Here is a 27,500-nt window from a genome sequence, read left to right as displayed (position 1 = left end):
TGCATTTTCAGTTATTTCACTGCATCACAATAATGTTTTACTAGCTAGCACATTGCCTTTGTTTGTACATGGACGTTAGGCCTGACCTTTATACATTAACAGCAATGGTACATTGTTTGATGAATTAATAGTGGGCATAAGCTCTGCACATCAGTTTTACCCCTCATGATTTCACCAGTCCTCCTTATCAGAGGTCATTTTCTCCCAATGGAACTCAAGTAAAATGCCAGACTGTAAAACCAAAAGTCTTCTAAATCACTACATTTAGTACCTCTGTGTGAGACTGGATCTATTTCTATTTACTGAAATCCCACTAAGTCGAACAGCGAAATGACGAGACAATGTTGCCAAAAATTTACTGTAATGAACACTCGGATTGCCATAATTTAACCCTGGGAAACTAATCATATGACCACCGGCACTTTAAAAAGAAACCAAAGCAAATCAATTTGCCCCCCACACCTCCTAACTAAATATACCAACTTCAAGATCGCACTATAGTGGAGAAAAGGGCAAAATTCACCATGGTCGCCAAGTGGTTAGTTTCCTAGAGTTAAATTATGGTGATCTGCATGTATGTTAAACTAAATTTTCACCAACATTGTCTCGTCGTTTTGTAGTTCAATTAAGTGGGAATCTAGGAAACAGAACTAGTCCCTTGAGACTATATATCAAGTCCCCTATAATAGTTTATAATAAGAACTTTGGGTATTTTAATAAGATACTCAGTACAACATGTGCTTAAGACTGCATTACTACTCTCAGGGATTTCATTGCCATTCAATCCTGTTTAACACAGAAGTACATTGTGTTTGTAAGTACATGGAGTTTTGACCTCACTCTAAAATAAAAATAAACAGAAATCTTGACCTTAGTGGTGAAAAAAATATATATATAATTTTATTTCTGCTTCTGATATAAATACAAGTTAGTACACATGTATTCTGGATATTAATTTTACCCCACCTTCATCTATAGCTCCCTAATATAAACTGAACATCAATACAAAATGTTGGAAGTCACTTTAAAAGGAACCAAAAGCAAAAATCTTCAAAAAAAAAAAAATAAAATAAAAATAGCATGTCCAGGTTCAAACAACACACCAGAGGGGTATCAATGCAATTATATTTATTGAGGTTTTCATCCTATAACAGTCACAGGACTTCTTCAGAATTACAACCTGAACAAACAAATGTGCCAATTATAAATATTCCACTGGTAATCATATAATAAAAGTTTTTAAAGAACATACCACCTTCATTTGTTATAGCCCAGCAGTTCTTATTTTAAGAATACTAGCAATCAAAATACAATCATTAATAAGTGGGATCTTGTTTGCATTCAGTTTAATTTGCCAAACAAGCTCTCGGTATTCAATTGTACTCTCCCAATCTCCACATATTGCTTTGAAAGGTACCTTATTTGGTATATTAAAAATATTTTTTTAGAATCTGAATAAATCTTGCAGTGTCAAATCAGTGCATTTCTAGTGTTACCATTTTTGATGACATAACTGCTGGTACACCCTTTGTTGAAGGTGTTATTCCATTTTACTCCTGTAGAATGTCTTGCAAATTTGAAAAAGTGGTCATGTATATAGCCCAGAGGTTGTACAGTCATATCTCCCCTATAGTCCAATGCTTCTGGGATAATCAGTCATGGTGATATAGGATCCCTCATAAATAATTTCACACTGCTTTCATCTTCCACATTTTTGCATTACCAGCTGCTTACCAACATTAGAATGTGATTTTATATTTTTCCAGAGCACGTTTGATGTTATTCCCTTCTTATAAATAAATGAGAGTCTCTCATCTACTTTTCAGCAACCTCAGAATTCACTAGTATTCTTCTGAAGAAGTCCTGTGACTGTTAATAGACAAAAGCACACAGTAAATCTAGTTGTACTGATATCCTTCTAGTATTTTGTTTGAATCTGGGATGTGCTTTTTTAACTTGTTTTATTTTTATTTTTTTTTTTTAACTCTCATTAAAAGGTCTATGAAAGCTGCGGTGGTGATAGCACCAAATCCTAACCACTAGACCACCAAGGACATGTGTGTGTGTGTGTGTGTGTGTGTGTGTGTGTGTGTGTGTGTGTGTGTGTACTACATTTAGAAAATGTGTGTGTGTGTGTGTGTGTGTGTGTGTGTGTGTGTGTGTGTGTGTGTGTGTGTGTGTGTGTACACACACACACGCACACATTTTCTAAATGTAGTCATACTTTAAGAATTCCAAAACATCTTACTCATTTGTTTATTGTACTCCGTATTCTCCTTTAATACACATATTTGTGTATGCATGAGGTTTATAAATATTGCTTTATCTGTTATATGCCTTCCTTAGTAATTACAGATCTGCCAGTTTTCTTGCACTCATTGATCTTATCTTTTTGTAATATGCTCTCTGCTTTGTGTGCTTGTTTTTCAGGCTTCTACTATACTTATGCAATTTGCATTGTCTGTGTCAAGGCTCATGACCAAAACAGGTTTGCAAATCAGACACCTAATTAATAAAATGATACATTTATTTGGGAATATTTTTGAGTGAAGAGATGCATCTTAGATAATCATGTTTAATTTGCAGTGTTACTTTATACTGCCATCTTGATTCATTTGCTTTAGATGTTTTCCTTTATTATTACAGGGTGCTCTTCAACAAAAGCTTAGTGATGCTTTTGTAGAAGGTTGGTTCCTTTTAGGCAATAATGTGTTTTGCTTCTTTTATTTTTTCTAAGAAAGGGACATATTTTGAAATATGGTCATTTACTGTCTGTCATTTCAGTAATTCTTTCTGTCTACATATGCTTTAGTTTTTTGACCCATATGGGCTAGAAATTAAGATGAAAGCTAATGTTGACTTTAATCTTGCTTATCCTAATTCATTTTATTCCTTCTTTTCTAGCAAGAAATACTTTAAACTAGAATATTTTTTATTTTATTCCATTTTTCTTTGAAAATTCAGGAAAGACACAGGCAAGTGTAAATGATTTTGTCTTCATTGGAAATGGTATATTAGAAAAAGAAACCTAAAGGCTAGTTGCAGCCTTATAAAATAATGTTTTCTCCAAAAGTGCATTTTTGTTGTCACAGGTGGTAGCGCATGCTAAGGCACCTCTTACAGGTACAAATGTCTATGTTTGCTGAGCTGAATGGTAAATCTTCAGTAGCTGTTCAGTCTAGTTTTCATTACACCACACTAGTGCTGACCATCAATCCCTTTCTCCTCATTGCATTCTATACTCCCATATCATGAGTGCAGGGGGGCTGTTATGATTGCAACACACACTGGTAACTTCCATGGCATTAACTCTTGTGCCGTGCTTTTAAGCCTTTTTATCTCATCTGTACCAGATCTCCAAATTGTTTAGTTCAATTCAGATAATTTAATTATATTCACCTTTACTAATCCATTTTCTTTTCACTAAACTGTTTTCCACTTAGTGAACAAACAAAACCACAAGCAAATTATACATTTCTTAGGCTGAATAATATAATTTATTGTAGTTACTATTCCAGGTCCAGTTCCTGTAACCCTACAATTACAGCTACATGTAGCTCTTCTCACACTATGACAATTATTGAACAAGAGATCAGTTCAGAGAGTTATTGTTCAGTAACAAAGAAAAGGTCTCACTTCCAGAGATATTCATTTTATATAAAAGGTTGAACATCTAGATCAATTAAAAACTTCCCCTAAAAAAAGTGAGTATATTTGAAGGAGGTGAGTAAAGTCGAGTACTCTTATTGTTACTAGGATCCACGTGATTGGATGGTCAATTGACTACCAGGTTATGAGGATATATCAGTCCAGATGGAGCTGAGACTTTTAACAGCTGCTTATTAGAGTTTACAGTAGCCACAGTGCTTTTCTTAGTGAAGGGATAGACATCTAGAAGCTTTAAGTGCTATCAGGATTAGGTGTGATCCTTCTGATGGAAGACTAGCAAAAAGATTTACAGCAGATTTTCTGACTTGTTCCACCAGCCTCTCTAACATTAGCAGTAAGGTCCATGGCTATTTTGAGTCATAGATCTCCATCTAACATGTCTACCTAAAGATATTATATATATATTTTTTATGTAATAGCAGTAGGTGTGGCCAAAAGGAGGAGGGAGAAGTGTATTTATGTATCACAATCAGACCTGTACCCCTTACAAAAATGTGAAATATAAATAAACTAAATAGAGTTGAAAAAACCAATAAACATGTTAATATAAAACACATGTGATACACAGATAAGCACTTTTGTCACCTACTAGATATAACTGCATCAGATAAATACCGTACACAGTGAGCACATCTAAATAAACTCAACCAATCATATGATATTATATATACAGTCGCTGCTGTTCTTATTAAAAGTCAGTAGTTCAAGCACACATATGTTGTCATTTTGTATTTAAAAAAAAATAAATTCCTGCCCTCATTTCAAATTGGCTTTGAAAATGAATTAAATTTTAGCTGCTACCATACTTTAATACAATCAAGTGGAATTTCAAAATTACATCCCCTTTTGTCTAAAAAAACACGCTGAGTACATGGAACTCATTCTTTTCAATTCCTATAGTAACAGAAGCAGGAACAAACTTTTTTATCAGCATATTATTTATTCATTTTATTTTATTATACCAACATTCTGAATTATAGGATCCTTAAATCTGTATTCTTAAGCATCTTTCCAAACATACTGTGTTTTCATCTCTGATATAAGTATAAGAACATCCTAACACAACTTTCTGACTTTTTAACTATAAATGCTTTCTGATACTTTTTTACTCTTTCCCAGTTATTAGCTATTCCCGAGATAAAGAAGAAATGTGAACCCTTTGTGTGCAGCAAATATCCCCAATACATAATCTGCCATATTCCTGTAGCAATTGCTTTTAATTGTTAACTGTTCGCTTACCGCTGCCCAGCATATTAAAGAAGTTTGCCTTTCACTGGAAATCTAGAAGGTAATTAATAATTGAAACTCAAATACAGCAGGAAAAACAAAGAATATGAACAGTGTCACATAAGTATAATTTATTTCAGTTCATATTTGCAGTTCATTTTCATATTTCATTTTCATTTTTATAAGAGCTTAGATAAGGACAGTCCCAGTATGAAAACATATAGGCTAAACATTACACAATATGACCAGTATTGGGCCCTCTCCTGTTTGAGATATGTTTCTTAGAACTTCGTAACACTCCAGGCATATGGTAATCTAATTTCTGGATAACTGCAAACTGGATACTTTTATTCATTCCTCCCTCCACTGCCCTAACACTGTTCTAACATGGGTTAGATTATGTTAACAAATGGTGCAAGGACAGCAGTCACAAAATAAACAAGATAAATTGCAGACTGGTTCATTTTTATTAAACAAAACATTTCAGCATCAGACCATATACATGACACAACTCCACAATCAGGAACTGTTGTAAGGTATCTTGATAATTCCTTTTTTTTTGACAAATCTGTCTCCATAGTAGTTCACTAAGATAAAAAAAAAACATTTTCCTTTGCTAATTTCTATCAGACCCATTATTGAATATAAGGTTCCTTTTGGGATGTTTTCTATCAAAACATATCATCCAACTTGAGATTCCCATCTAAAACAGACCAATGACCTCAAAACCTTCAGTTATCCCTACAGACTAGTAGCCTTCTCTATGTACTTGATCTCTTATAGATTCTTCCATGATGATCTGCATCTAGCCTTTTCAGCAATGAAAATATCCAAATCTCCTTGATCTTATATTCCTTCTTAGAGTTAATAGTTTCCCCAATAACCTTTTAAAAGATCTAAATATTCATCAACAGATAAATAAGATATGTTGGCATGAACAATTAAAATCTCAGCTAACCCCCCACCCCTGGCACAAACTTATACTACATGTTATGTAACTGAGTGGGCCGCCTCAAATTCTGCCAATGTCTGTCTTGAGTTGGTTTCCTTGAGACCGAAGGGAACTTTTAAATTTAGTTTGATGACTATGCTTTTAATAATCTGTAGACTTATTGCCTAGTAAATTACCTATAAAGTTCTGAACTTATGAACCATGGCTCTAACAAAGGTAGTTTTTCCTCCTCTATAACAGTTTTGCTAAAACTCATATGATATTAAGATAAGCTTGACCTGTGCCAGAGATTACCTGTACTCCCACTGGTTCTATAATGTGCCTCAGCCATTTATCCAGGAGGTGGAATAGTTTACTAATGAGAACCCAGACTGAATTAGTCATAGTAAATCTTTGTATGGCACAGGGACTTCAGTCTAGCTTAGAATATTATAGGAGTTTCATCCTGGAGTAGGAGAAAAGTGCATTATATAAAAGAATAGTGGTACCAGAAGCTGCTGGAGGCTGGTAGCAAGTACTAAGAGCATGAGAAGAATATGAGGGGCACTTATAGATCCAAAAAAAGCATTCTTTAAGCTACCTAGTGTCATAACAGAATCATTTATATGATATGAGCCTGCAACAAAAGCCCTTGCAATTGCTGGATTTAATGACTTTATATGAGGCTGTCAATTCCCCTTGCGTTTTCTGAAAAAAATAAATTCTAATACCATACTTGGGTAAAAAATACTCTCAAGAATGTCATTCTACCCTCCTGCCAAAGAGTCTACTGCACCTTTGTCCTGATTTGCATCCCAGAACAATGCATATCTCAGTAGACAGAGCCTACACCTTCCCCTATATCTAGTAAACAAAATGTGGCCTTGGCTGGTGAAATAGTACACATATAGTCTAGAAAACGTTTTCCCGCAACCTTGCAGACAATGGTCAAATAGCCACCAAGGTGAAACTGGGTATAGTGCCAGACTGTGACAGAAAAATCCATCTGAACCATTAGATTTGCTAGCTGTGTATAAAGATTTTATGTCATTTTCTTTAATGCAGCTTACAGTAAAAAAATTTCAGAGACTTCAGTTACTTGTATAAAAAACAGATACATACTGCCCCAGTGACATATGCATCTTTTAAGAGAGTTCCTCACTTAAATGTAATGGCAATGTTGCTCTTTTAACATATAATGCCTTCCCAAAATTCTAAATAATCATTCTGAAGTGATCCTTTAACTACCTTTTGCATTTATACATCATCGCCTAACATGATAGCCACATTCTTTAAATTTCTCAAGTCTGTTTGAGAAGAAAATGAAATCATAAAAACCACAGTAATATGTTTCAATGTGGTTTTATTATACACTACCTCACTGCAAGCCATATTATAACTTGCTACTGTTACACACTTCCACAATAAGCCATTAGCATTTTGTTTTGACAGTAATCATCTAAATCTAATGACCCTATGCTTTCACATACAGTATGCCTCTTCAGTCATATTGCAAAAACACAGCCACCTTCTGTGTACAGCTCTGATGATTATTTGTGAAATGAGTGAAATAAACAATAGCCATAGTGAATTATTTCAACCTATTGCTCTAAGATACATATACACATGACCCCCAAACTAGCTGTATCAGTGATTGTCTTACATGAGTCATGCAACAGCCCACTTCTTTCAGATGCAATATAAACATATGCTGATGTGATTGTGAAAAGTGAAATGCACATTGGCCTCACTAATGAATTTCAGCTTATTGAGCATAAGCCCATACACTGTCCTTAGGCTTGCCAAATCACATGCCTTCTCTGTTTTTCACACATACCTTGCCTCCCTACCCCACCCCACCCAAACGACAACCACCTTCTATAATAATAGGTTATGATTGAATTGAAAGGACAAAGATCACAGTAATGAATTTAAAAATGTACCCCCCTCAGACACTATACACTGTCCCTGCCTTCTATCAAGCCACATCAATGATCCCTTTACTGTGACTACAATACCCTTAATGTCCTTTGTTTTCACATGCCCTGGAAAAACACAGAACAGTATTATTTCTAAATATTGTATAAAGCTTTACTAATCAATACATCTGATTTTACATTTCTTAGTCTGAAGAAAAAAACATTCACTTAACTAACAATATGGACAGTTTTGTGTTCTAGAGACAGAATTGAAGATGACCATACCAAAGCATGATCCTTCTATAGATGTGAAGGCAAAAAAAATTCTAAGCTGTAGCTATAGTTTTCCAGACCAAATCTAATCCTAGTATAAAAAAGAATTAAGAATGATTTTAAATAAATCAGCTCACTTTATTAAGTAGCACACACCTGACAGCTTGTTTGACCCCAAACTTTGTGTTAGATTCAGTAATGCATAAAATACTAGATACAGGATCACTAGTAGCTATTCTGGAAAGACTGGACTCCTTCTGATTGACTAAGTGACACCTCTACCCCATGCATAATATGTAAACTCATGTCCCTGCATGAATAATATGTAAATTCATGGCTCAAGGTAGATTTAGTTACACAAATAATATACTGCAAAAATGTGGTCTATGTTGATATAATGTACTCCACTATGGACATTGAAAACCATTTACTTTGGTCCAATCAGCCAAACAAAACTATGTAAGCATTTATTTATTTTATATAAAGGGTTTTGCTTCCCCTGTAGGCTGCAAGCAAAATGAGACAACTCTACCCCTACTGTATTACAAAAAAAATCTGAGGTAGTTACCAAAACCTTTAAGCAACTTATAATGCAAACAGACTGAATGTTTTATTTGGTTGCATGGTCTAAAGCAAATGATTTTCAATGAGTCATTCATTAAAAACTGATCACTTAGTGGTCTTGCAATGTGATTATAATAAGTTGCATACATCAGACATATCAGTGGAAACAATAGTTTGTTAAGGTTAAATCACACATTTTCATTGCATATCACTTTTCTGTGCTGAGAAGAATGCAATGGATGGAGTTATGAGCAAAAGGGTTTTTTAGAATTCAGACAAGAAAACCTTACTGCTAAATGGCAAAATAAAAATAATACTGGGGGTGTAGTGAAAAATGTTTGTTCAAACTAATCAGCATTCATTTCAAGCATAAATCCATCAGATGCTTTATCAAGATAAAAGAACGCTGAATTGATTTAAACATTTCAAATGCCAGTCAAGTAAATTAAAGATAAAATCCACATAATCATCTGTTGTCAGTTAAATAAACTGATCTGTTTTTAGCACAGGCATCAGGGGAATATTTAACTTAGTCCTGTTACATATCTGCATTATAATGTGTTGGTAGTTGACTCCTCTTGAAGTATTAGTTAAGAAAAAAGACATCCAGAAGTTTAACAACTATGTCCCAAAACCTTTGTAAATACATGAATAACCAAGACACGTTTAAATGTATGTTTATGCACTTAACATGTCTTGTGCATCTCTAACCTGTACAAACAGTGCTGCCTGCATAAAAATAACCACAAGAACTTATATCTATACAAACCTAATAATGGTATAAAAATGACTGGAAAAAAAAAATTGGTTCAAAGCTCCAGAGAGCACCCCTACATTACCAGGCTATAATTCATACCTTACCGTTTGGCTATCCTAACCCGGACAAAAGCACTAAAGGCAGAGGCATGTCCATATTCATTAAGGATATCCACACCTCCAGGCTATTTGCACAGCATAATGCATACGAGATTATCCAAGTGCAACTAACTCTGGACAAGACCGCAATCCAAATTGTAGCTTGCTACAGACCCCCCACCATGTCCCAGGATTCCCACTCCTCATTTCTTGATACACTGAAAATATTAGGGTACAACCCAACACCCTAATAATGGGTGCTTTCAACTACCCCACAATTAACTGGGAAAACTACTCATGTACCAACTCTTTTGCGCAACGTTTTAAGAAATTCATAAATTCCAATGCCTTGGATCAAATTATTCACACCCCCACCAGGGGCAGCAATATCCTAGACCTGGTCATTACCAACATGGGCAACCGGTGTTCCACACCAGAGGTTAATTCCTCGTTGGTCAGATCCAACCACAAGCTAATCACCATAGACATCCACATCCCGCCCCCACCCCCATTAGGGAAACCACCATAAAAAACTTCTCCAAAGTCAACTTCACACTTCTTAAGACAGAAGTGGCAAACTTCATGACACACATGCAGATGGACAATAGAGGTATGACTGCTGAATCCTACACAAATGCACTTTATAATCACTTACACGAGTGCATGGATCGTGCTATCCCTAACAGAACCAAGATGCTATCTTCCAAAAAAAGGAAGCCAATCTGGTGGTCCTCTGCCATAAACAAACTCTACAACAGAAGAAAGAAACTGTTGCAAAAGAGAGTAAAATCCCATGACTGGAGGAGCTCCTGGGTCAGCCTCAGTAAGAAGCTGAGATCCCTCATAAAATCCATCAAAGCTAATTACGAAAACAAAATTGCCACTGACTTTAAAGACAACCACAGAACATTCTATAGGTATGTCAAGAATCTCAATGGCAACACTCAGATCTGCTCTGAGTTACAGCACAATGGCACTAAATATGCAGAACCAACTGATATTGCCAACATCCTAGCAGATAGGTTCAGTGCTAACTTTACCCCCCTCTCACCCCCTAGAGGGCCCATCTCTATACCGGAAGAATGCAAAGTTTCTGTAATCATGGCTGCACAGGTAAAAAACACACACTCCAAAGCCAAGAACACAGCATCCATGGGACCTAACAATATCCCAGGCTGCGTTCTACACAAACTACAGAACGAACAGGCACCCCACCTAAGTACCATGCTCAATCATAGCCTCACCTCAGTCTTTGTGCCCACTGAATGGTGCACCGTGACAGTTATCCCACTCGACAAAGGGGGAGCCATAACAGACCCCAGGAACTACCGCCCCATTAGCCTGACGAGCCTGGTCTGCAAGGCCATGGAACGTATTATCATGGAACTCATAAACAAAGACATTGGTAATCTCCAAACTCTGGACCCCACCCAGTTTGGGTTTTTAAAAGGCAGATCATGTCTCCTAAACCTGATAGACTTCTTTGAAGCAGTCACCAAAGCCATAGAGAAGGTAAGGTTGTTCACACAGCCTATCTAGATCTCGCCAAGGCTTTTGATACCATCCCCCACTCTGGAATTATAGATAAACTCACTAAACTAGGCATAAATCCCTATGTCACAAGATGGGTTGCCAAATGGCTCATGGACAGAACCCACACTGTGAAAGTAGCAGACTCCAAATCCGACTTCAGACCATTGACAAGTGGAGTACCACAGGGTTCAGTCCTGGGTCCTCTCCTGTTTGGTATATACTTCTCTGAAGTACAAGCTAACACAGAAGGTCTTTGGCTAACAAAGTTTGCAGATGACTGCAAACTGGGAGCCATAATTGAAACTCCTAATGATGTGGACATTCTACAAAAGGGCCTCACTGAGACAGATGTCTGGTGTCAAAGCCATGGCTTGAAGCTCAATGCCAAAAAGTGCATTGTCATCCCCTTTGGTAAAAACTCTGTACCCATGAACTACCACATAGGTGGTAGTCTACTTAACACCGAAAGTGTGATAAAAGACATTGGGACACAAGTGTGATTAGAGACCTTGGGACATTGATGGACAGTAGTCTCTCCTTTGATAATCACATTGCCACAGTGGTCTAGAAATCCTTCTACGTGACACACCTCATCACAAAAGGTTTCTCATGCAGAAAAAAAGAGGTCATTGTTCCACACTACTCATCACTCATTAGACCCATTATAGATTACAGCGCCCCTTTTGGTATGTACCTCACAAGACATCTACAACAACTGGAGAGGCCACAGAAACACCTCACAAAGAGGATTACTGGCCTCAAACAAATACCCTACGCAGACTGTCTCAAAAACCCTCAACTTTACTCCGTCGCATATAGCCTACTCAGAGGCGATCTCTGCCTAACATACAAAGCTATGTCAAATCCAGAGCTGATGGACATGCTCCACTTAAAGAAATCCCAATCCCTCTGAACTACACGCTGTAGGGACCTAAACCTTGTCACCACAATAAACAGAACATGCTGGAGGGATAGATTCCTGTCCCAGAGACTTCCCATACTTTGGAACAGACTACGAATCTGTGTCAAACAGAGCTCCTCATTAGCACTCTTCAAGAAAAATCTTGATGATTGGATGGGAAATAGGAAATTCACCCCGGGGATTACTTCTCTGGCTCTGTTCGTCAGGGGCACAGGAAAATAATTTTCTTGGGTGGCGACAGCAAGGGTACCCTTTTGGCTAGGCTTATATAGGCCCTAGGGCCAATAGCCTAGTACCTACCTATGAACCTATGAACTTACTGTATTATGATATGATGCCTGAAGTAATCAGCATTGCTAACAATTTACATCTCCACACATATGAGTACTTTTACAGAGCTGATATTCATATCATGAGTTTTCTGAATCAACATAGCACTAATTCCACTAGTACTACAGTTTTTCCATATACCATATTTTGTTCACTCCCCATAAAAAGCAAAACATCTCAGTGTGTTTATAAAATGATCAGTGCTTGTGCAATATATGTGCAACAAATGTATGTTTAGTAATGAATGAACATGTATAGACTTTATTCCATTATTTTTCTCAGTAGCATACAAGGCAACATTACAATCTACATTATGAAGTCAGTGATCTTAAACTCAACATTTCTGGGGTAATCATTAATGAGAAATCGACAAGAATACTGACAAAACATACTAGTATTTCTTATGGCTAAAGTTTACACACCTAAACTGACATGTTTATACTTCCTTTAGTTAAGGATAACTATCATAATATAAAATAGAGGACTATGACAGGATCTCCTATAATCGGCATATTATTATGAGTTGAATATTAAAGGCAAAGCTGAAGAGGTGAATCTTGATATCCATACCAAGAACACACAAGAAGGGTGGCTAAGATCTGAAAGATCCAAAGCATAGTTTCTGCAATGCTTGCAGCTTTTTCCTCCTTCCATTCGTTAATAGTTAAAATAGGAAAAAGAGAAGGAAAAGTGTAGGAGCATTTGGTGTGTTGCACATGGTGTCATTTTCACTTTAAAAAGAAGAAAATAAAAAAGCTTCAATGACGTGTTTACAGTTTTACAGCTTTTAAAGATCTTTTGTGCTGACCAAAGCTCTTATGTTGTGCCTGCTGACTGCTGTGACTATTACAGTTCTACGATGAGACTAGAGCTTAACAATGCTGAGAGGTGCTTAACAACATCTTGAGGGAAAGTAGAGTTGCATAAGGGAAAGGAGAAGGAAGATTAAAGGAGTGAGAGGGTTCTGTCAGAATGTTTATTTTGGGAAGATTCAACCAGATAGTTTTAGTTGTTATGAGAGTATTAAGATTTGAGCAATTTCTAGTAGTGAGAGGGAGGGAGTTCCAAACCACAGGAGGAATTTTATGGAAAGCTTTTTCAGCAACAGACAAAGAAAAGGAATTGAATTCTGAGAAGAGTCAGTGTTCCATACTTACTAAAAGATATGGAGTTCAAAAAAGATATTATAGTCAGAAGCTGCATGAGTTAGGCATAGACATTTAAAAGGAGCTGTATGTTTAGAGTGGTGGCACAAAGGAAGGCTAATAGAAAGGGAGTTGTTGGACTTAAGACTTCATGAAAGCATATGACAAGGTCCCATAAAAGCTGATTTGGGCAGTCCTGTGATGGTTCAAGTTCCAAGAAACATTGGTAGAATGAGTGTATACTATGTATAAGGATCCAGTGACACAAGTACAGAGTTCAGATTCAGAGTGGGGATCTGAGTGAGAGTGAATATTTTCAGTACTAAGCCCACTGCTGTTCATACTGGTGATGCACTACATTAGCAAACAGGTTGGATGGGACAGATTAATAAAACTGCTGCTATATGCAGATGATGTGACATTACAGGCAGACTTTGAACAGGAACATCAGCAAATGGTAAGGAATGGAATGCAAAACTGAAGGCACATGGTATGAGACCGAGTACAGACAAGACAGTGGCCATGGAAATGAATATGGGAAATTAGAAGAATCTGAAAATTGAGATAGTTAGGACAATAGTGGAATAGGTCAAAGCTAGAATTAAAGGAGCTCCAGCCAACTGCCACAGAGTGTCAGGAGTTGTGTGTGACAGAAGACTGACAAAAAAGCAGAAAAGTAAGGTGTGCAAAGCAATGGTGCAACCATTGCTTCTGTATGGCACAGAAACATGGGTAGTAAAGGTAGAGCAGTTGGGGACGCTAGAAGTGATGGAGATTATGTGCCTGAGACAAGTGGTAGGATGCATACTATGGGACAGACAAATAAATAGCTCCAATTGCAGAGAAGGTCAAAGAGAACAGATTACAGTGGTTTGGGAACAAGCGCAGGAAAGCTGAAGATGATTTGGTGAGGAAGATTTGGGAGAGACAGGAGGAAGGAAAGAGGAAATAAGGTTGTCCAGCAACAATATGGCTAGATTGTGTAGTAGAAGGCCTGTAACAGTCAAGCATGATTGTTGAGGAAGGTTGGAGAGTGACACTGAATTGATAGAGATGGTGACAGTTAATGTGATACACTTACCTATGTAGGAAATGGGAAAAAGAGATCAATGATCAGTAGTGTTGCAATGATGGGGTGAAGCGGCAACTGCCCATGGTGCAAAGTGTTAGGGGGTGCAATCAAGAGTTCCTACATTGTAATGAAATGCTGCTACAGGTTCTTTGTGTGTGTGTGTGTGTGTGTGTGTGTGTGTGTGTGTGTGTGTGTGTGTGTGTGTGTGCATGCGCAAACGCGGGTGTGTGTGTGTTCTTTAATTGAAGAGCTAAGCTGAGGGGTGCATGGATCTGTGTGGAAACCCAGTTGGATAAGAAGTACACATTGGCTTTCTACTGTAAAAGCCAAAGCCCATTTTTTTTCTTGAGTTTAAGAATGGATGGGGCATGAATTTCACTGCTGCAGAAAACTGTTTGGTAAAAATGTGAATAGCTGATTTATATGGAAACATGAGACAGTTAAGGGATTTGCATACAGAACTGTCAACATCAGAATCAGAATGTGAATTTAATGTAAGGTCAGGTAGAACACCTAAGTATTTTTTAGGAGTCAAGCAGCATTACTTCAAGATCAAAGATGTTGAGTATAGACATGGGAAAAAAGCTACAGTGGGGGTCTAGACACAACTTTTTTTTTGTTTTGGTGTAAATAGTCAATTTAACGCAAGAAAGTCAAGATCAATTTTTGCTGAAATTGTCTTTAATGACAGAGTGCAATTGTAATTCAGAAATCTAGGTAAAGGCTGTTTTAAATACAAGTTTATCAGCATATGTACCATTTTGATCTGACGAAGGACAGCAGAAAAAATAATTAATATGGCAAAGGTAATGATCTCAGAACATAGCCTTGTAGAATACTAGTTTGGAAAGTTGCTGAAGTGAAGCTAGGATGTGAGAACAGAGACTGGAAAGATATTTTGTAGAAGTAGGTATAAAACCACTTACTCATTTTAGATAAGAAGCCAGTGCTATTAATGTGCCACAGTACCAGTGAGTGGTTGACAGGGTCAGACACTTTTTCCAGGTCAACAAGTATTCAGTGAAAAGACCTTTATCTGTATTTAAAAAAATGTTAGTGCCCTGATAAGGTGCTATTGAGGAGTTAAAACCAGAGTGAAACTTCTACTGCTAAATAGTGAGAATATAATAATCTCATATGCATTTTATTATTTGTATTTATAAAAGCATTTTTAGTATTTTGGCTAGAGATGGGCCACTAGCAACAAGTCAGCAGTGTTCAGGAATAGTAGGGTAGGGGGCTTTGGGGAGACAAATGATCACAACATTCTTCTTTTGAAATTAGTGCTTACACAGAGATAAAAGGTAGTAATAAATTAATGAGCAACAATACTGGAGGTTTTTTAAGAAACTGAGAGTGAATAAAAGCTTGAGAAATAGACTACTTTTAGGAATTTTAGTTAGGAGCAAATGAACAGAAGTTGGATTTGAAACTGAATAACAGATACACAAAACAGTTGTAATTATCAGTTAAAAGTATGTTAGCACATTGAATCAGTTTTTGACTGTATTTTCTCTTGTTGAAATGAGTTTTAAAATAATATTCAGTCTCCTAGTCAAGCATATGCAGCTGAACAAAAATTATTTGATTTTTTAGAGAGAAATAATATATGTCTAATATCAGTATATTTCTTACAGGTTACACAGTCACATCCTTAATGTCTGCAAACCATGGAAGACTTTATGTGGCAGGTGCTCCCAGATTTAATCATACTGGAAAAGTCATAATATTTACAATACAGAGCAATGAGAATGTCCACATATATCAATCTCTGAAGGGAGAACAGGTGAGATCAGAGCACTAAACTTGTAATTCTTTGCTTGCAGCAAATGACTATATTTTGCTTTGTCGGTTTTATTACAGGAGTGCTTCGTTTCCATATTGTCTTAAAATTTTGCAGAATTCAACTACCCAAAAATACTTCATGAAAAAGTTGCACTGAAAAAATCTATAAGTACAGTATTAACACTGTGTTTCCAGCTCAATCACAAAGCATATTGTAGAGGTGGTAACACTCATTTGGTAAAATCATGTATTAAATGCATAGTTCCAAAAAGGAAGACATCCTTCTTTGATCAGTAAACATTTATCACTTCTTATTATCATGGCCCTTTACACACAGGATGAACATTTAAGTTTTTTTCTGTTTTTGTGTGTGTGTGTGTGTGTGTGTGTGTGTGTGTGTGTGTGTGTGTGTGTGTGTGTGTGTGCGTGTGTGCGTGTGTGCGTGTGTGTGTGTGTGTGTGTGTGTGTGTGTGTGTGTGTGTGTGTGTGTGTGTCTGTCTGTTTTATTAGGGTACCATTCAAAAACTTTGTTTCCCCAATGTTTATTTTACTTTTTTCACTCTAGTCACTTAATAAATTATACTACTATTGTTCCCATATGGTTTACAATTTTAAATTCCAGTTTTATATTTATACAGATGCATTAATTAATGTTAAATAATGTGTAAGATATTCATCATATTGATCACTGCTGCAAGCTTAGCTGCATGGGTTTTATCCAGCATAGGATATAACAGCCGATCAGCTACCGAAACTTTAGGGCACCTTCCATGCACCCAAACCATCAGGCAGCCCAAGCTGACCTGACTAAAAAGACAGTCTTGGGTGCCAAGCATTTTAGAGCTTTCCTGCCATCGAAGAATATGGTAATGTGAGGCTTTTGAGGATCTACAATTGACTTGTGATAATCCTTTGTTGGGCTGATAAGTTTCCACTGGGGATAAATTTTCCATTTTAAAAATTATATGTTTAATAACAATTTTCTGTTCAGAGATGTTACTTTAAAACTAGGAGTTTATCTTTTAACAGACTGTCATCAGACTGTATTGTACTTTTAAATGAGAGCATTGTTTTTTCCTGTCAGTTTCAAAGTTGTTTAAAATAACTAAAAAATATTTTTTCTGTGGAGAAATTATGTTTATTTTACTTTTGGGGGCTGGCAAAGTGTTTTAAAGTGATTTTTCACTGTGTTTTTTATGTGAAAAAGGGACTTTTAAAGACTTTTATATTTACTGGTTTTCTCCAGGAAAGAGGCACCTTTTTCAGCTTGACCATGGAACAAACTGTTGATCCCACAGTTGGTTCTTCTTCCAGCCACAAAAATAAAAAATTAAGCAAACAGCTTTTGCCACCACAGCAGGCAAGCAATTTGCCTCAGACTTAGGTGGGTGACTCTGCCATGGCCATTAGTTGTACCTCATTCATCTTTTATCCTGGATCCCTATAGTGTAGCAAGTAACACTAACATCAACCAGGGTTAGCTGCATCCTCTGCAGCAGTTGGGGTCCACTCAGTGGGCAAGGGAGAGCCACTCTTGTTGGTCCTGGGAGATGGAACATGGAAGGCTTCCCTGTTTGGGTAAGAATGCTGTGCCTATCCCTGGAGAAGATGCTGCTGCCATTAATAACACTGTTGGCCCCATTTTTCCTGTTAAAAAGAAGTAGAACACTAAACCTGTATCTACTCCCCTTTAAACTTCCTTAGACAGAAGTAGTGTACTAGATCTGTCTCAGTGTTTAAATCAGGCCATCGATCCTATTTATAAAGTAGCTTCTGGTAAAAGAAAGAGGAATGCCTCTTTTTCTGAAGAAATTCAAGATTCTGAAATTGGAAGGGAAGATGAAGGGACAGATACAATGTTTTCTCCTCAGATTTCTGATTCAGACTCGGAGGAGAGCTCAATTTCTGATTCTAACTGTGAGGGGTTCTCTTTCTCTGACACTATTTCCAGAATGCCCCAGTATTTTCAGTGTGAGAACACTGTTGTTTCTCAGTCTCTCAGAAAATACTATGAGCGGTTACAGAAGAAATTTCCAGAAACATCACCCATTCCTCCAGTTCTGACAGTTTTGGAGGACGTGTGTGTAACTGCCTGCAGTTTTCCTTTTAGTCATCCAGCTTCCCCTAAAAAGGTAGCTAGGATGTAAAACGTTCTTCAGTCTTCAGTTTTTATACTCTTACCAAACTTGACCCATCAGCTATAACTTTAGTTAATCCTACTGCTGCTAAACATTTAGTTAATTCTAATCTTACTCTTTCTGAGAAGGATGGGAAGATTATTGATAAATATGGGAAAAAGTATATGCTTCTGCAACTTTGATTTTTAGAATTTTAAATTGTCAGGCTCATATATTAAAGTCTGTTCTATTTGTGAAAGTATGAGGAATGTTTTGTCTGCAGATTATGCTTTGATTTAAATAATTTAGTTACTTCCATTGAACAAGTCACTACTCCTTATTTATAGGGTGTGCATGACTCAGTTAATGCTACTTCCAGGTAATGGCTACTAGTACTGTTTTGAGGAGGTTTGCCTGGTTGTGTTTTCCGAATCTCCCAGATGATATTACAATGAGATTTTAAATTCTTCTTTTAATAGAGATTTAGTTTTTGTCCCCTCTACTGTAGAGCTAATAAAAAAGTGTGATGAATGCGATAGGCTGATGGGGGGAATCTCTAAGATTTTTCAGCCCTCCTTTTCTACATTTTCTAAGAGCTTCTCTAACCCCTCATCCAATTTTGGCAAAAAATAAACAATAACCAGTCTCAGCATAATGCAGGTAAACAGACATTTAAGAAGAAATAGTAAGGGGTTCCCAAAAGTAAGGGCAGCCCAACAAGCCAGTATAACTATTTAAGGGACCTTGTCCTCCCCTCCCACCCTGGCAGCCCCTTTTCCCCTTCCAGCAAGTCTGACTATCCGTTTTTCTCTTTAGCAACAGATAGCTTCAGACAATTGGCTTCTGAAGATCATTCATCAAGGTTACAGATGGAAGTGGGAGGAAATTTCCCCTTTCCAGAGGGTAATCCCTCATCCACCAGATTAGACTATTTTATTTCCACCTGTCCTTCATAACATGCTGCCCCAGGGTATGATAGAACCAGTTCCTCCTTCCCAGGTGTGGAAAGTTTTTTTTTTTTTTTTAAGGATGTTTTTAGTGCCGGAGAAAGAAAATGCTTGGGGGGCAAGTTCTAGATCTGTATTTCCTAAACTTTTTATGATATTGCCCAAATTCAAAATGATGTCACTTTACAACTTGTTAGCTCTTCTTCCTGTACAAGTTTCCTAGCAACATTAGATTTAAAAGATGCTTATCATCACATCCTTATTCTTCCAGACTTCAGCCATTTCTTACAGTTTTGTCTGTCCGGATTACATTATTAGTTCTCTCCCTTACCTTTTGAACTATTTACTGCACCAAGAATGTTCACAAAGTGTCTAGCTCCAGATATAGTGCATTTCAAGAGACAGATTATCCATATTTTTCATATTTTGATGACTAGTGCATAAGGAAGACACAATGGCATCTGAAGTGTATTTGGTGTCAGCACCATCGTTTGCCTTTTTAAACCCAGTGCTGGGGTTTGTCAGAAGATAAATCACATGTTGGAGATAGCAAATAACCTTAAATCTGTATCTCTCCTTCTCCCTTCCTGTTCCACAACAGTCACTCACCACAGCTGCCTCAGGCTTTTCTTGAGAAGCAGTTTTAGGTGGGCAAAAAGTGCAAGGTGTTTGAGACACAAGGACAGATACAAGCACATAAATGTTTATATTTATGTGCTTGCATCTGTCCACGTCTCAGACACCTTGCACTCAACAACCTGAATCATCTTTGGTGCGTGGGACTTCTACAAGTTGTCACAGACAATACCATAGACAGGTGGCACATAAACAAGCAAGGGGAAATCAGATTGAATCCCCTTTGCGGACTACCCTTGATAGCTTGGGATGTAGATTCACAGCACAATCTCACACTACAAGCATTCTACATTCTGAGCATACCTCTCAACCTCTTAGAGCCAAAAATCTGGACAAAGCTATCAATAATGGGGGACAAAGGCCGAAAAATAGGGACACTTTTTAAATATTGCTCTTACAAACTTACAAAATTGATAGAATAACACAGTTTGCATTAGCATGACTTTTCTGAAGGGTATGAAGTCTATCGTATGAACTCAAATGTCTGTCATTATTTTCTGACTTCACCGCTCAATAATGTGCCATTGATTTGCCAGAAAACCACAATTTTATGAGAAATGGACCAAAAATATGAGGCAACAATCTGGACATTCTGTGAAAATCTGTACAGTTGAGAGGTATAATTCTCAGCAAAATTATGTGGCAAACAAACTAAGCAAGTCAAGGACAGACTCTCATGAATGAAAATTATATCAGGGATCTTCCAAGATTTGATCCACCTGTGGGGATTTCCTCGTGTAGAATTATTTGCCTCTTATCTGAACAGTCACCTGGCAAGATTCTGCTTTAAGAGTCCATTCAAGAAGGCCTGGAACACAGATGCTTTTTCTTTTCTTTTGACAGGAATGTTTCTGTATGCTTTTTCACCCTTTCCACTGATATCTGGATACTTCTGAAGATTGAGAAGGAATCCCCCAAAATCATTATGGTGACTCCCTTTGGGCCCAGACAACAATGTTTTCCCCTTATTTTGGAAATGGCCAGGGGCAATTACCACAAACTTCCTCACAGACTGGATCTACTCACACAAGAACAGGAGTATTTGATACAGCTCAGCTCCAATCAACTTCAGTTGACATGTTGGATGAATGGGTCTTCAGTCCCTTTAGGCACCTGTTTACTCAGAACATGCAGCAGGTGCTAACAGAGGCAAGAAAGCTTGCTACTAGAATATCATATATTAGTATATGGAAAAGATTTTCTAATTGGTGCCAACAACATAAGCAGCACCAATTCAGGACTGGTTGTTCTCTGTTTTTACAATATTTACATGAGTTACTATCCTATAGCCTTTCTTACTCCTCCATCAAGGTTCATTTATCAGCCATTTCAGCATGTCTGTCCATGGATCCTCCTCTGCATTACATTCTAATATTAAAATGTTTTTAACGGGTTTTGCATGAGATGCCTCCAAGAAAACTGATGGCCCCTCCCTGGAATCTTAATTTTGTGATAGAGAAACTAATACTTGCACCACTGGAATCAGCTAACTGTCTGACTTGAGGATCTTAACATGAAAAACAGTTTTACTGATTGCCCTGACCTTTGCAGGAAGGTTATCTGAGTTGCAAGCTGTTACTTATGAGTCAACCCTATCTCATTTTCCACAGAGACAGGGTTTGTTTGAGAACTAATCCTTTTATCCCTAAAGGGCTAAATGAGTTTACTTTAAGCCAGACTATCCATATCCCTGAATCTAAAAATAAAAGAGAATGGATACTCCACACCATGGATGTCCACAGGCAACTCGATTACTATCTTGATAAAATTAAATCTTTAAGTTGTTGGGAAGAAGTGTTAATTTCTTGTGAAGGTAAGAAGTGACAACCTGTGTCAAAACAGACTATTTCCAAATGGTTGTCTAAGGCCAGTACCTTTTATTATATTCACCACAGCAAAACTATTCTAGGCAGGGTCAAAGTCAACTCTACCAGGGCCTTAGCTTAGCTTCATCTATGGCTTTTTTGGAAAAGGAATGGATTCTAGAAGTATTCTAAAAGCTGCAACTTGGTCCTCTGTACATACTTTTACTGAACACTCTAAGCTTGATTCCTTCTCTAGGACTAGATCAGGTTTGCTATGACCATTCTCCAGTGCCTACTACCCATATAGTTAAGGCTACTGCAGCAATGATTAGTATGGTGATCATAGTACAGTTGTGTAAGTAAATGTACTATAAAAGTAGATATTCAACTGATCACTGTTGTAGTAGCTGCTCCCTCCACCTCTATGTTTTTGGTGTTTTTTTTATTTCAGGGTGTAAATTCTTACATTTTTTGTTGTTACTAGCTTTGTCCTTTTAGGCCTCAGCCTCCCTCTGTCAGTTGGCATGAAAGTACTAAAGGGATTGGCAACCAAGCCTGTTTTTTTTTTCAGTCAGCTTATCTTGACTGACTGATAGTTTGGGAGCATGGAAGTTGCCCTGAAGCTTTGGAAGCTGGCCAGTTTTTATATCCTTAGCAGTATATAACCCGATATAGCTAAGACTACTACAGTAGGGATCATTAGAGCATATACTGATATGGTAAGTTTACTTAATCGACTGTACTTTGTATGTAGTTTTCCATATCTTTGTGTATATGCAAGTGTGGATGTCTTTGTGTGTTCACATCTTCATTTTGTGTGTGCGTGTGCACATATGCACGCATATGTGTGTGTGTGTGTGTGTGTGTGTGTGTGTGTGTGTGTGTGTGTGTGTGTGTGTGTGTGTGTGTGTGTGTGTGCGTATATATGCATAAGTGTGCATTGAAGATCCAGGTATTCTAAAGGCTGCTTCTCCTACAATAGAGGAATATCCTTTCTACTCAAAAGTATAGTAACCTGAAAGCTGATTATATTTAGTAGAGGAACACAGGCAGAAGTTATCCCATTGTGGACTAAGTTAAGTCTACATAGAAAACTATTTTAGACTTAAATGAATGTAATCCTCTTTTTGTTGTTGTTTTTTTTTTTTTGTTTGTTTTTTTATGGTTCTTATATGTTTATTTGACAAATAAAAGTCAAGCTCCCTAAGAGGTCAATATTAAAGTTGAAGGGTCAAAAGAGTGCTCTTAAGGTTATAAGGAGGCTCATTGTTGATTGATAAAATACAGAAGGGGAATCAGGTAGTTCAGAAGAGGTGATGAGATCTTAGAAAGTGATGAGAGAACTTCTTCGTTCTACTCACTATGATGTCTTTGGGTGATGGAAGAAGATCATAGGATCAAGGGAACTACAAGATAAGTAAATCTGAACACCATATGCTCCTTAGCAAATACCACTCTCAAGATGTAACTTCCACTTTAGAAGGGCAAAACACATCAGACTAGGATGAAATTGTGGGTACCCTTCCAGCCATCAAGATTAATCTTGAAGGAGGCAACGATGTCACTCTACTTAGTATGCAGGAGTAATTTGTTCTTGAGACAGGGCAACCACTGGACACTATATTTATCCCTCCAATGTGTTTTACTGATAAGATGATGCGGGCGTATGTCCTCAGTTTGGGTGTTTGTGTAACTGTGCTTCCACTAAACACACAAGAGATTTGTTATAGTGGGATCATTGATGACATGGAATGCTAGGCATAGATTTCTGTGCAGAACTCTATAGGACACAAAGCATAGTGATGGGGCTTCTAGTCTTTCTTGGTAGAGAAGGGTTTTGGGGCCAGAAAAATCCGTTGAGAGAAAGCTTGTAATGAAAAGTTAGCTACAATGCTCCTTTACTGTCTGGTATTATGCTGTTATGCTGATATTAATCAAGTCTAGGTGTTGGCTATACCTGCCTCCTGTCAGTAATGATTCAGGCAGATATGATAATGAAGAAGCCACAAAGGACATGGGCACCTGGCCTGTTTAAGCACATAGGTTCATAGGTTCATAGGTTCATAGGTTCATACTAGGCTATCTGCCCAAGGGCATTTATAAGCCTAGCCCATAGTTATGTGGCTTTCGCCACCCCTTTAGTTTGAATAAAAACTATGCCTATCATTTTGCTGTGCCTCTGTCAAGCAGTGACGCTGAAGTAATCCCTGAGGTATATCTGCAATCTCCCATCCATTGGTCAAGATTCCTCTTGAACAAGACCAGAGAGGTGCTCTGCCTCACATGTACCGGGATTTTGTTCCACAGCATAGGGAGTCTCTGGGTGATGAATCTGTCCCTCCAGCACGTTCTATTTATAACCGTGTCAAGGTTTAAGTCTCCGCCCTTGTGGATCTGAGGGATCTAGATTTTTTGAGGTGAAGCATATTCATCATATCTGGGTTTGACATGGCCTTATATGTCAGGCACAGGTCACCTCTGAGCAAGCGGTATGAGACTGAATAGAGCTGGAGTTCTTTCAGTCGGGCAGCATAAGACATATTTTTGAGACCCTTTATCCTTTTGGTGAGGAACTTTTGGGGCCTTTCAAGCTGCAGCAGGTGTCTGGTCAGATACATTCCGAACGGGGCATTGTACTCAATCATAGGTCTAATAAGTGATGAGTACAGGGGGACGATGACCTCCCTTGATCTAGATGTGAATCCCTTCATGATCAGGTGGGTGATATAGAAGTTTTTCCTAACTACTTTAGCAACATGAGTGTCAAACGAAAGGCTACTGTCAACCTGGGTCCCCAGATCTCTGATGACTTTTTCTGTGCTCAAGACACAGTGTGTCTTGTCTGTTTATCCTGAAATCACCCATGACCATTCCTTCACATTTCACATGAATGGATATTAAGTCCATAGCTGGTACAAGAGATGGTAAGCATGCAATGAATACTTGATGGTATAGCAAAATATTAACAGACTGTTAACAAATTCAAAGAATGTACAATTTATTCCCTTGTTATTCAGTAAAGAATTTAGTTTGAAAACAAAACGCGCGCGCGCACACACACACACACACACACACACTTGAAATTCATTGAAAAGAGTTGCAGCTGAGATGAGTTTGGAACTGAATGAGTCATTAGAAGGTGTAAATGCCATCCATGAGTGTCATTTATTCTGTTGGTCTTCTTATTTGTCCATCACTTCTACATTTGTGTCTGTCTCTTTTGTACATAGTGTAACACATGCATATTGTAGTTGTACACTTACTGAATCAGTTCACACAACACCAAATTAAGAATTTGATATTTTAGATAAATTAAACTATAAATCAATATCTACTATGCAGAAAAGCAGGACGTGCAATGAATCACTGCAGTCATACCCACATCCTCCCACAGAAGTCCCTGTTAGAGACAAAGAATTAGAGAAACTGCAGTAAGGACAGAACAAAAGGGAAGGATAAAAACGTTAAAATGAGTATCTGAAACACATCAGACAAAACATATTGTCTTATACACTGAGTCATAATGCACAGAAACGTAGATAGGGAGGGGGCAAAGGGGACAGACACCCATGGCATAAGGTATTGGGGCAAGATTAGCAGATGGCAATTTGTTTCCATACTGGCATTTCTAAATACTGGTACTGCAATACTGATTCTGTGGTCAGGACTGAAGCAAAATGCCTGCATCACTTCTTCATGTTTGGTGTGACTTATAGCAAACTGCTTGCTTGCTACAGTTTTTTATTTCTTTTTTCTGTTTTGCTCCACAATTTATAGTTAGATCAGCACAAGTGCTAAATGAGCCAGCTATTACTCTGCTACTCCCTAGGACATTTTAGCTGCAACTTGTGAATCTAAATCAAAACAGTAGCTGCAAGCAAATTGAAAATATACTGAAAAAATATTCACAAGCAAGCACCATGGAGTAGAGGGATAAAGTACTAACTACAGCACAGGAATCTGAGGTGCTGCCAGGGAGGGATGGGCACGCTCATCCGGGGGGGGGGGTTATAGCACTAACTACAGCACAGGCATCTGAGGTGCTGCAAGGGAGGAAGGAGCACACTCATCCGGGCGGTATTAAAGCACTAACTATGGTACAGGCATCTGAGGTGCTGCCAGGGAGGGATGGGCATGCTAATCTGGGGGGTGGGGGGTCATTCACCTAGGCATTCCCTGAAGGGAGGCATGGTCCACAGAGGGGTGTAGCCCTCAGATAGGAAAGATGAATACAGGGGATACAACTGTAGGTCATTCAGTAAAAGAATCCCATAGCAGAAGCAGTCATTGTCTTAACCTACCATGATATCCTTAAGATCCACACCATGCCCATCCCTGAGCTGGAGAAAGTCCAGGGTGGAAGGAGGTGATGTTAAACCTCACAATGGATGAGGCCAGTGGAGTGGCCAGGAAGTATGAAACAAAAATGGGAAACAAAGAAAAAATATTGACAAATAAAATACAATAGCAGTCTAAACTTATATTTACTTCTATGCTATAGTAAAACTAAGCTATCAGCATATTACTGAAAACCCACCCACTGTATAGTTACAGGGAAGAAAAAATAAGAAGCAGCTAACTTTGCTGTAGAAAAACTGGTACAGCATAATAAAATACTGTGTAGTACATTCATTCATCATCTAAATGCAAAAATATTGTACGGTCATAAACAGTTTACATGCTGCTTTAGATAATGTTATGAATGTAGGATTCAGATGAAGAAGTAGCCCACAGGATCACAGATTCATAGGAACTTACTAGGTTACTGATTTGTGAGGATCTTAAGAAGCCTAGTATTACATTTCCATGGTAAATTTTAGCCCTTATATTTTGCATATTAATAGCCCAGATATTGGTCAAACAAGGATATGTTGGGACAGTTTCCCTGTCCATGAAGGACAGGGGTGCTAAACTGTGGATGAATTTATGGTCAGCTATCCGTTTGTCCAAAATATATTTGAGTAGAGTAAGGGAAGTGCTTTGCTTCATGTGAAGTTGATGACAGTTTTATAGAAGCAGTAGTCACTGAGATACAAACCTATCCCTCCAACATGTTCTTTTAATCTTGCAAAAGAGACTGTGATACTTTGAGTGGATGTATATAATGCCACTGCACTTATGAGTGTGTAATATGCCTGCCAGAGTAGGGTCTGCTGAATCGTATGCATGGGGCAGAAGTTGCCTCTCAGAAACTTGAATGATACTGAGAAGAGGGACAAGGCTTTGAGATGGTCTGCATAGCTTTCATGATTTAGGCAACTGATTTTTTTTTAGTGATAAAGCATTGTGGTCATTCCAGTTGTGACAAACATTTGAACAGATGCATACCGAAAAGAGGATTGCACTTAATGAGCAGCCTAACGAGAGTCAAGCACAGTTAAATGATTACATCCCTGGATCTGGAAGCAATACCTTTAGATGTAAGCTGTGTGTTAAGGATGGACATCCTTACAATAGTGGGTATGTGGTGATCAAAGAACAGGTTATTGTTGATGTGCATCCCCAGATAATAAACTAGGAGGGATGGGGATTAATTTTCAGAAGTGTGCTGTCAATGGGATGGTTATGGGGGGTGGGTCATGCTTACCAAGGGATACAATTATCATTATCATTTCCTGGCATTAAGTTTTAGTCCATGGTTTTGACTTCAGCTATTTGCTTGGGACATGCTGTCTTGGAGGATCTTGATATCCTCTGGGGAGGCTATGATGGCAATGAGTTTGCAGTCACCTGCAAATCTGGTCAGCCACAAGCTGTTAACATTGGCTTT

At 37.9% G+C, this 27,500-nt stretch overlaps 1 protein-coding gene across 1 annotated transcript in view; it reads left to right on the top strand.

The window, feature by feature from the left end:
* The window catches only part of ITGA11 (integrin subunit alpha 11), a 1,670,941-nt gene that overhangs the window by 1,092,658 nt on the left and 550,783 nt on the right, over positions 1-27,500 (top strand). The window contains exon 12 of the mRNA XM_044077667.1: positions 16,078-16,226. Coding sequence (XP_043933602.1) covers positions 16,078-16,226 — 149 coding nt within the window. The remainder of the gene's footprint in view (positions 1-16,077; positions 16,227-27,500) is intronic.

The sequence above is a fragment of the Protopterus annectens genome, chromosome 7.part0 (assembly GCF_019279795.1).
Source record: "Protopterus annectens isolate FY-2018-M chromosome 7.part0, PAN1.0, whole genome shotgun sequence".
Taxonomy (NCBI): Eukaryota; Metazoa; Chordata; order Ceratodontiformes; family Protopteridae; genus Protopterus; species Protopterus annectens.
Note: the sequence above shows the minus strand (reverse complement) of the source record. Positions and strands in the feature narration are given on the sequence as shown.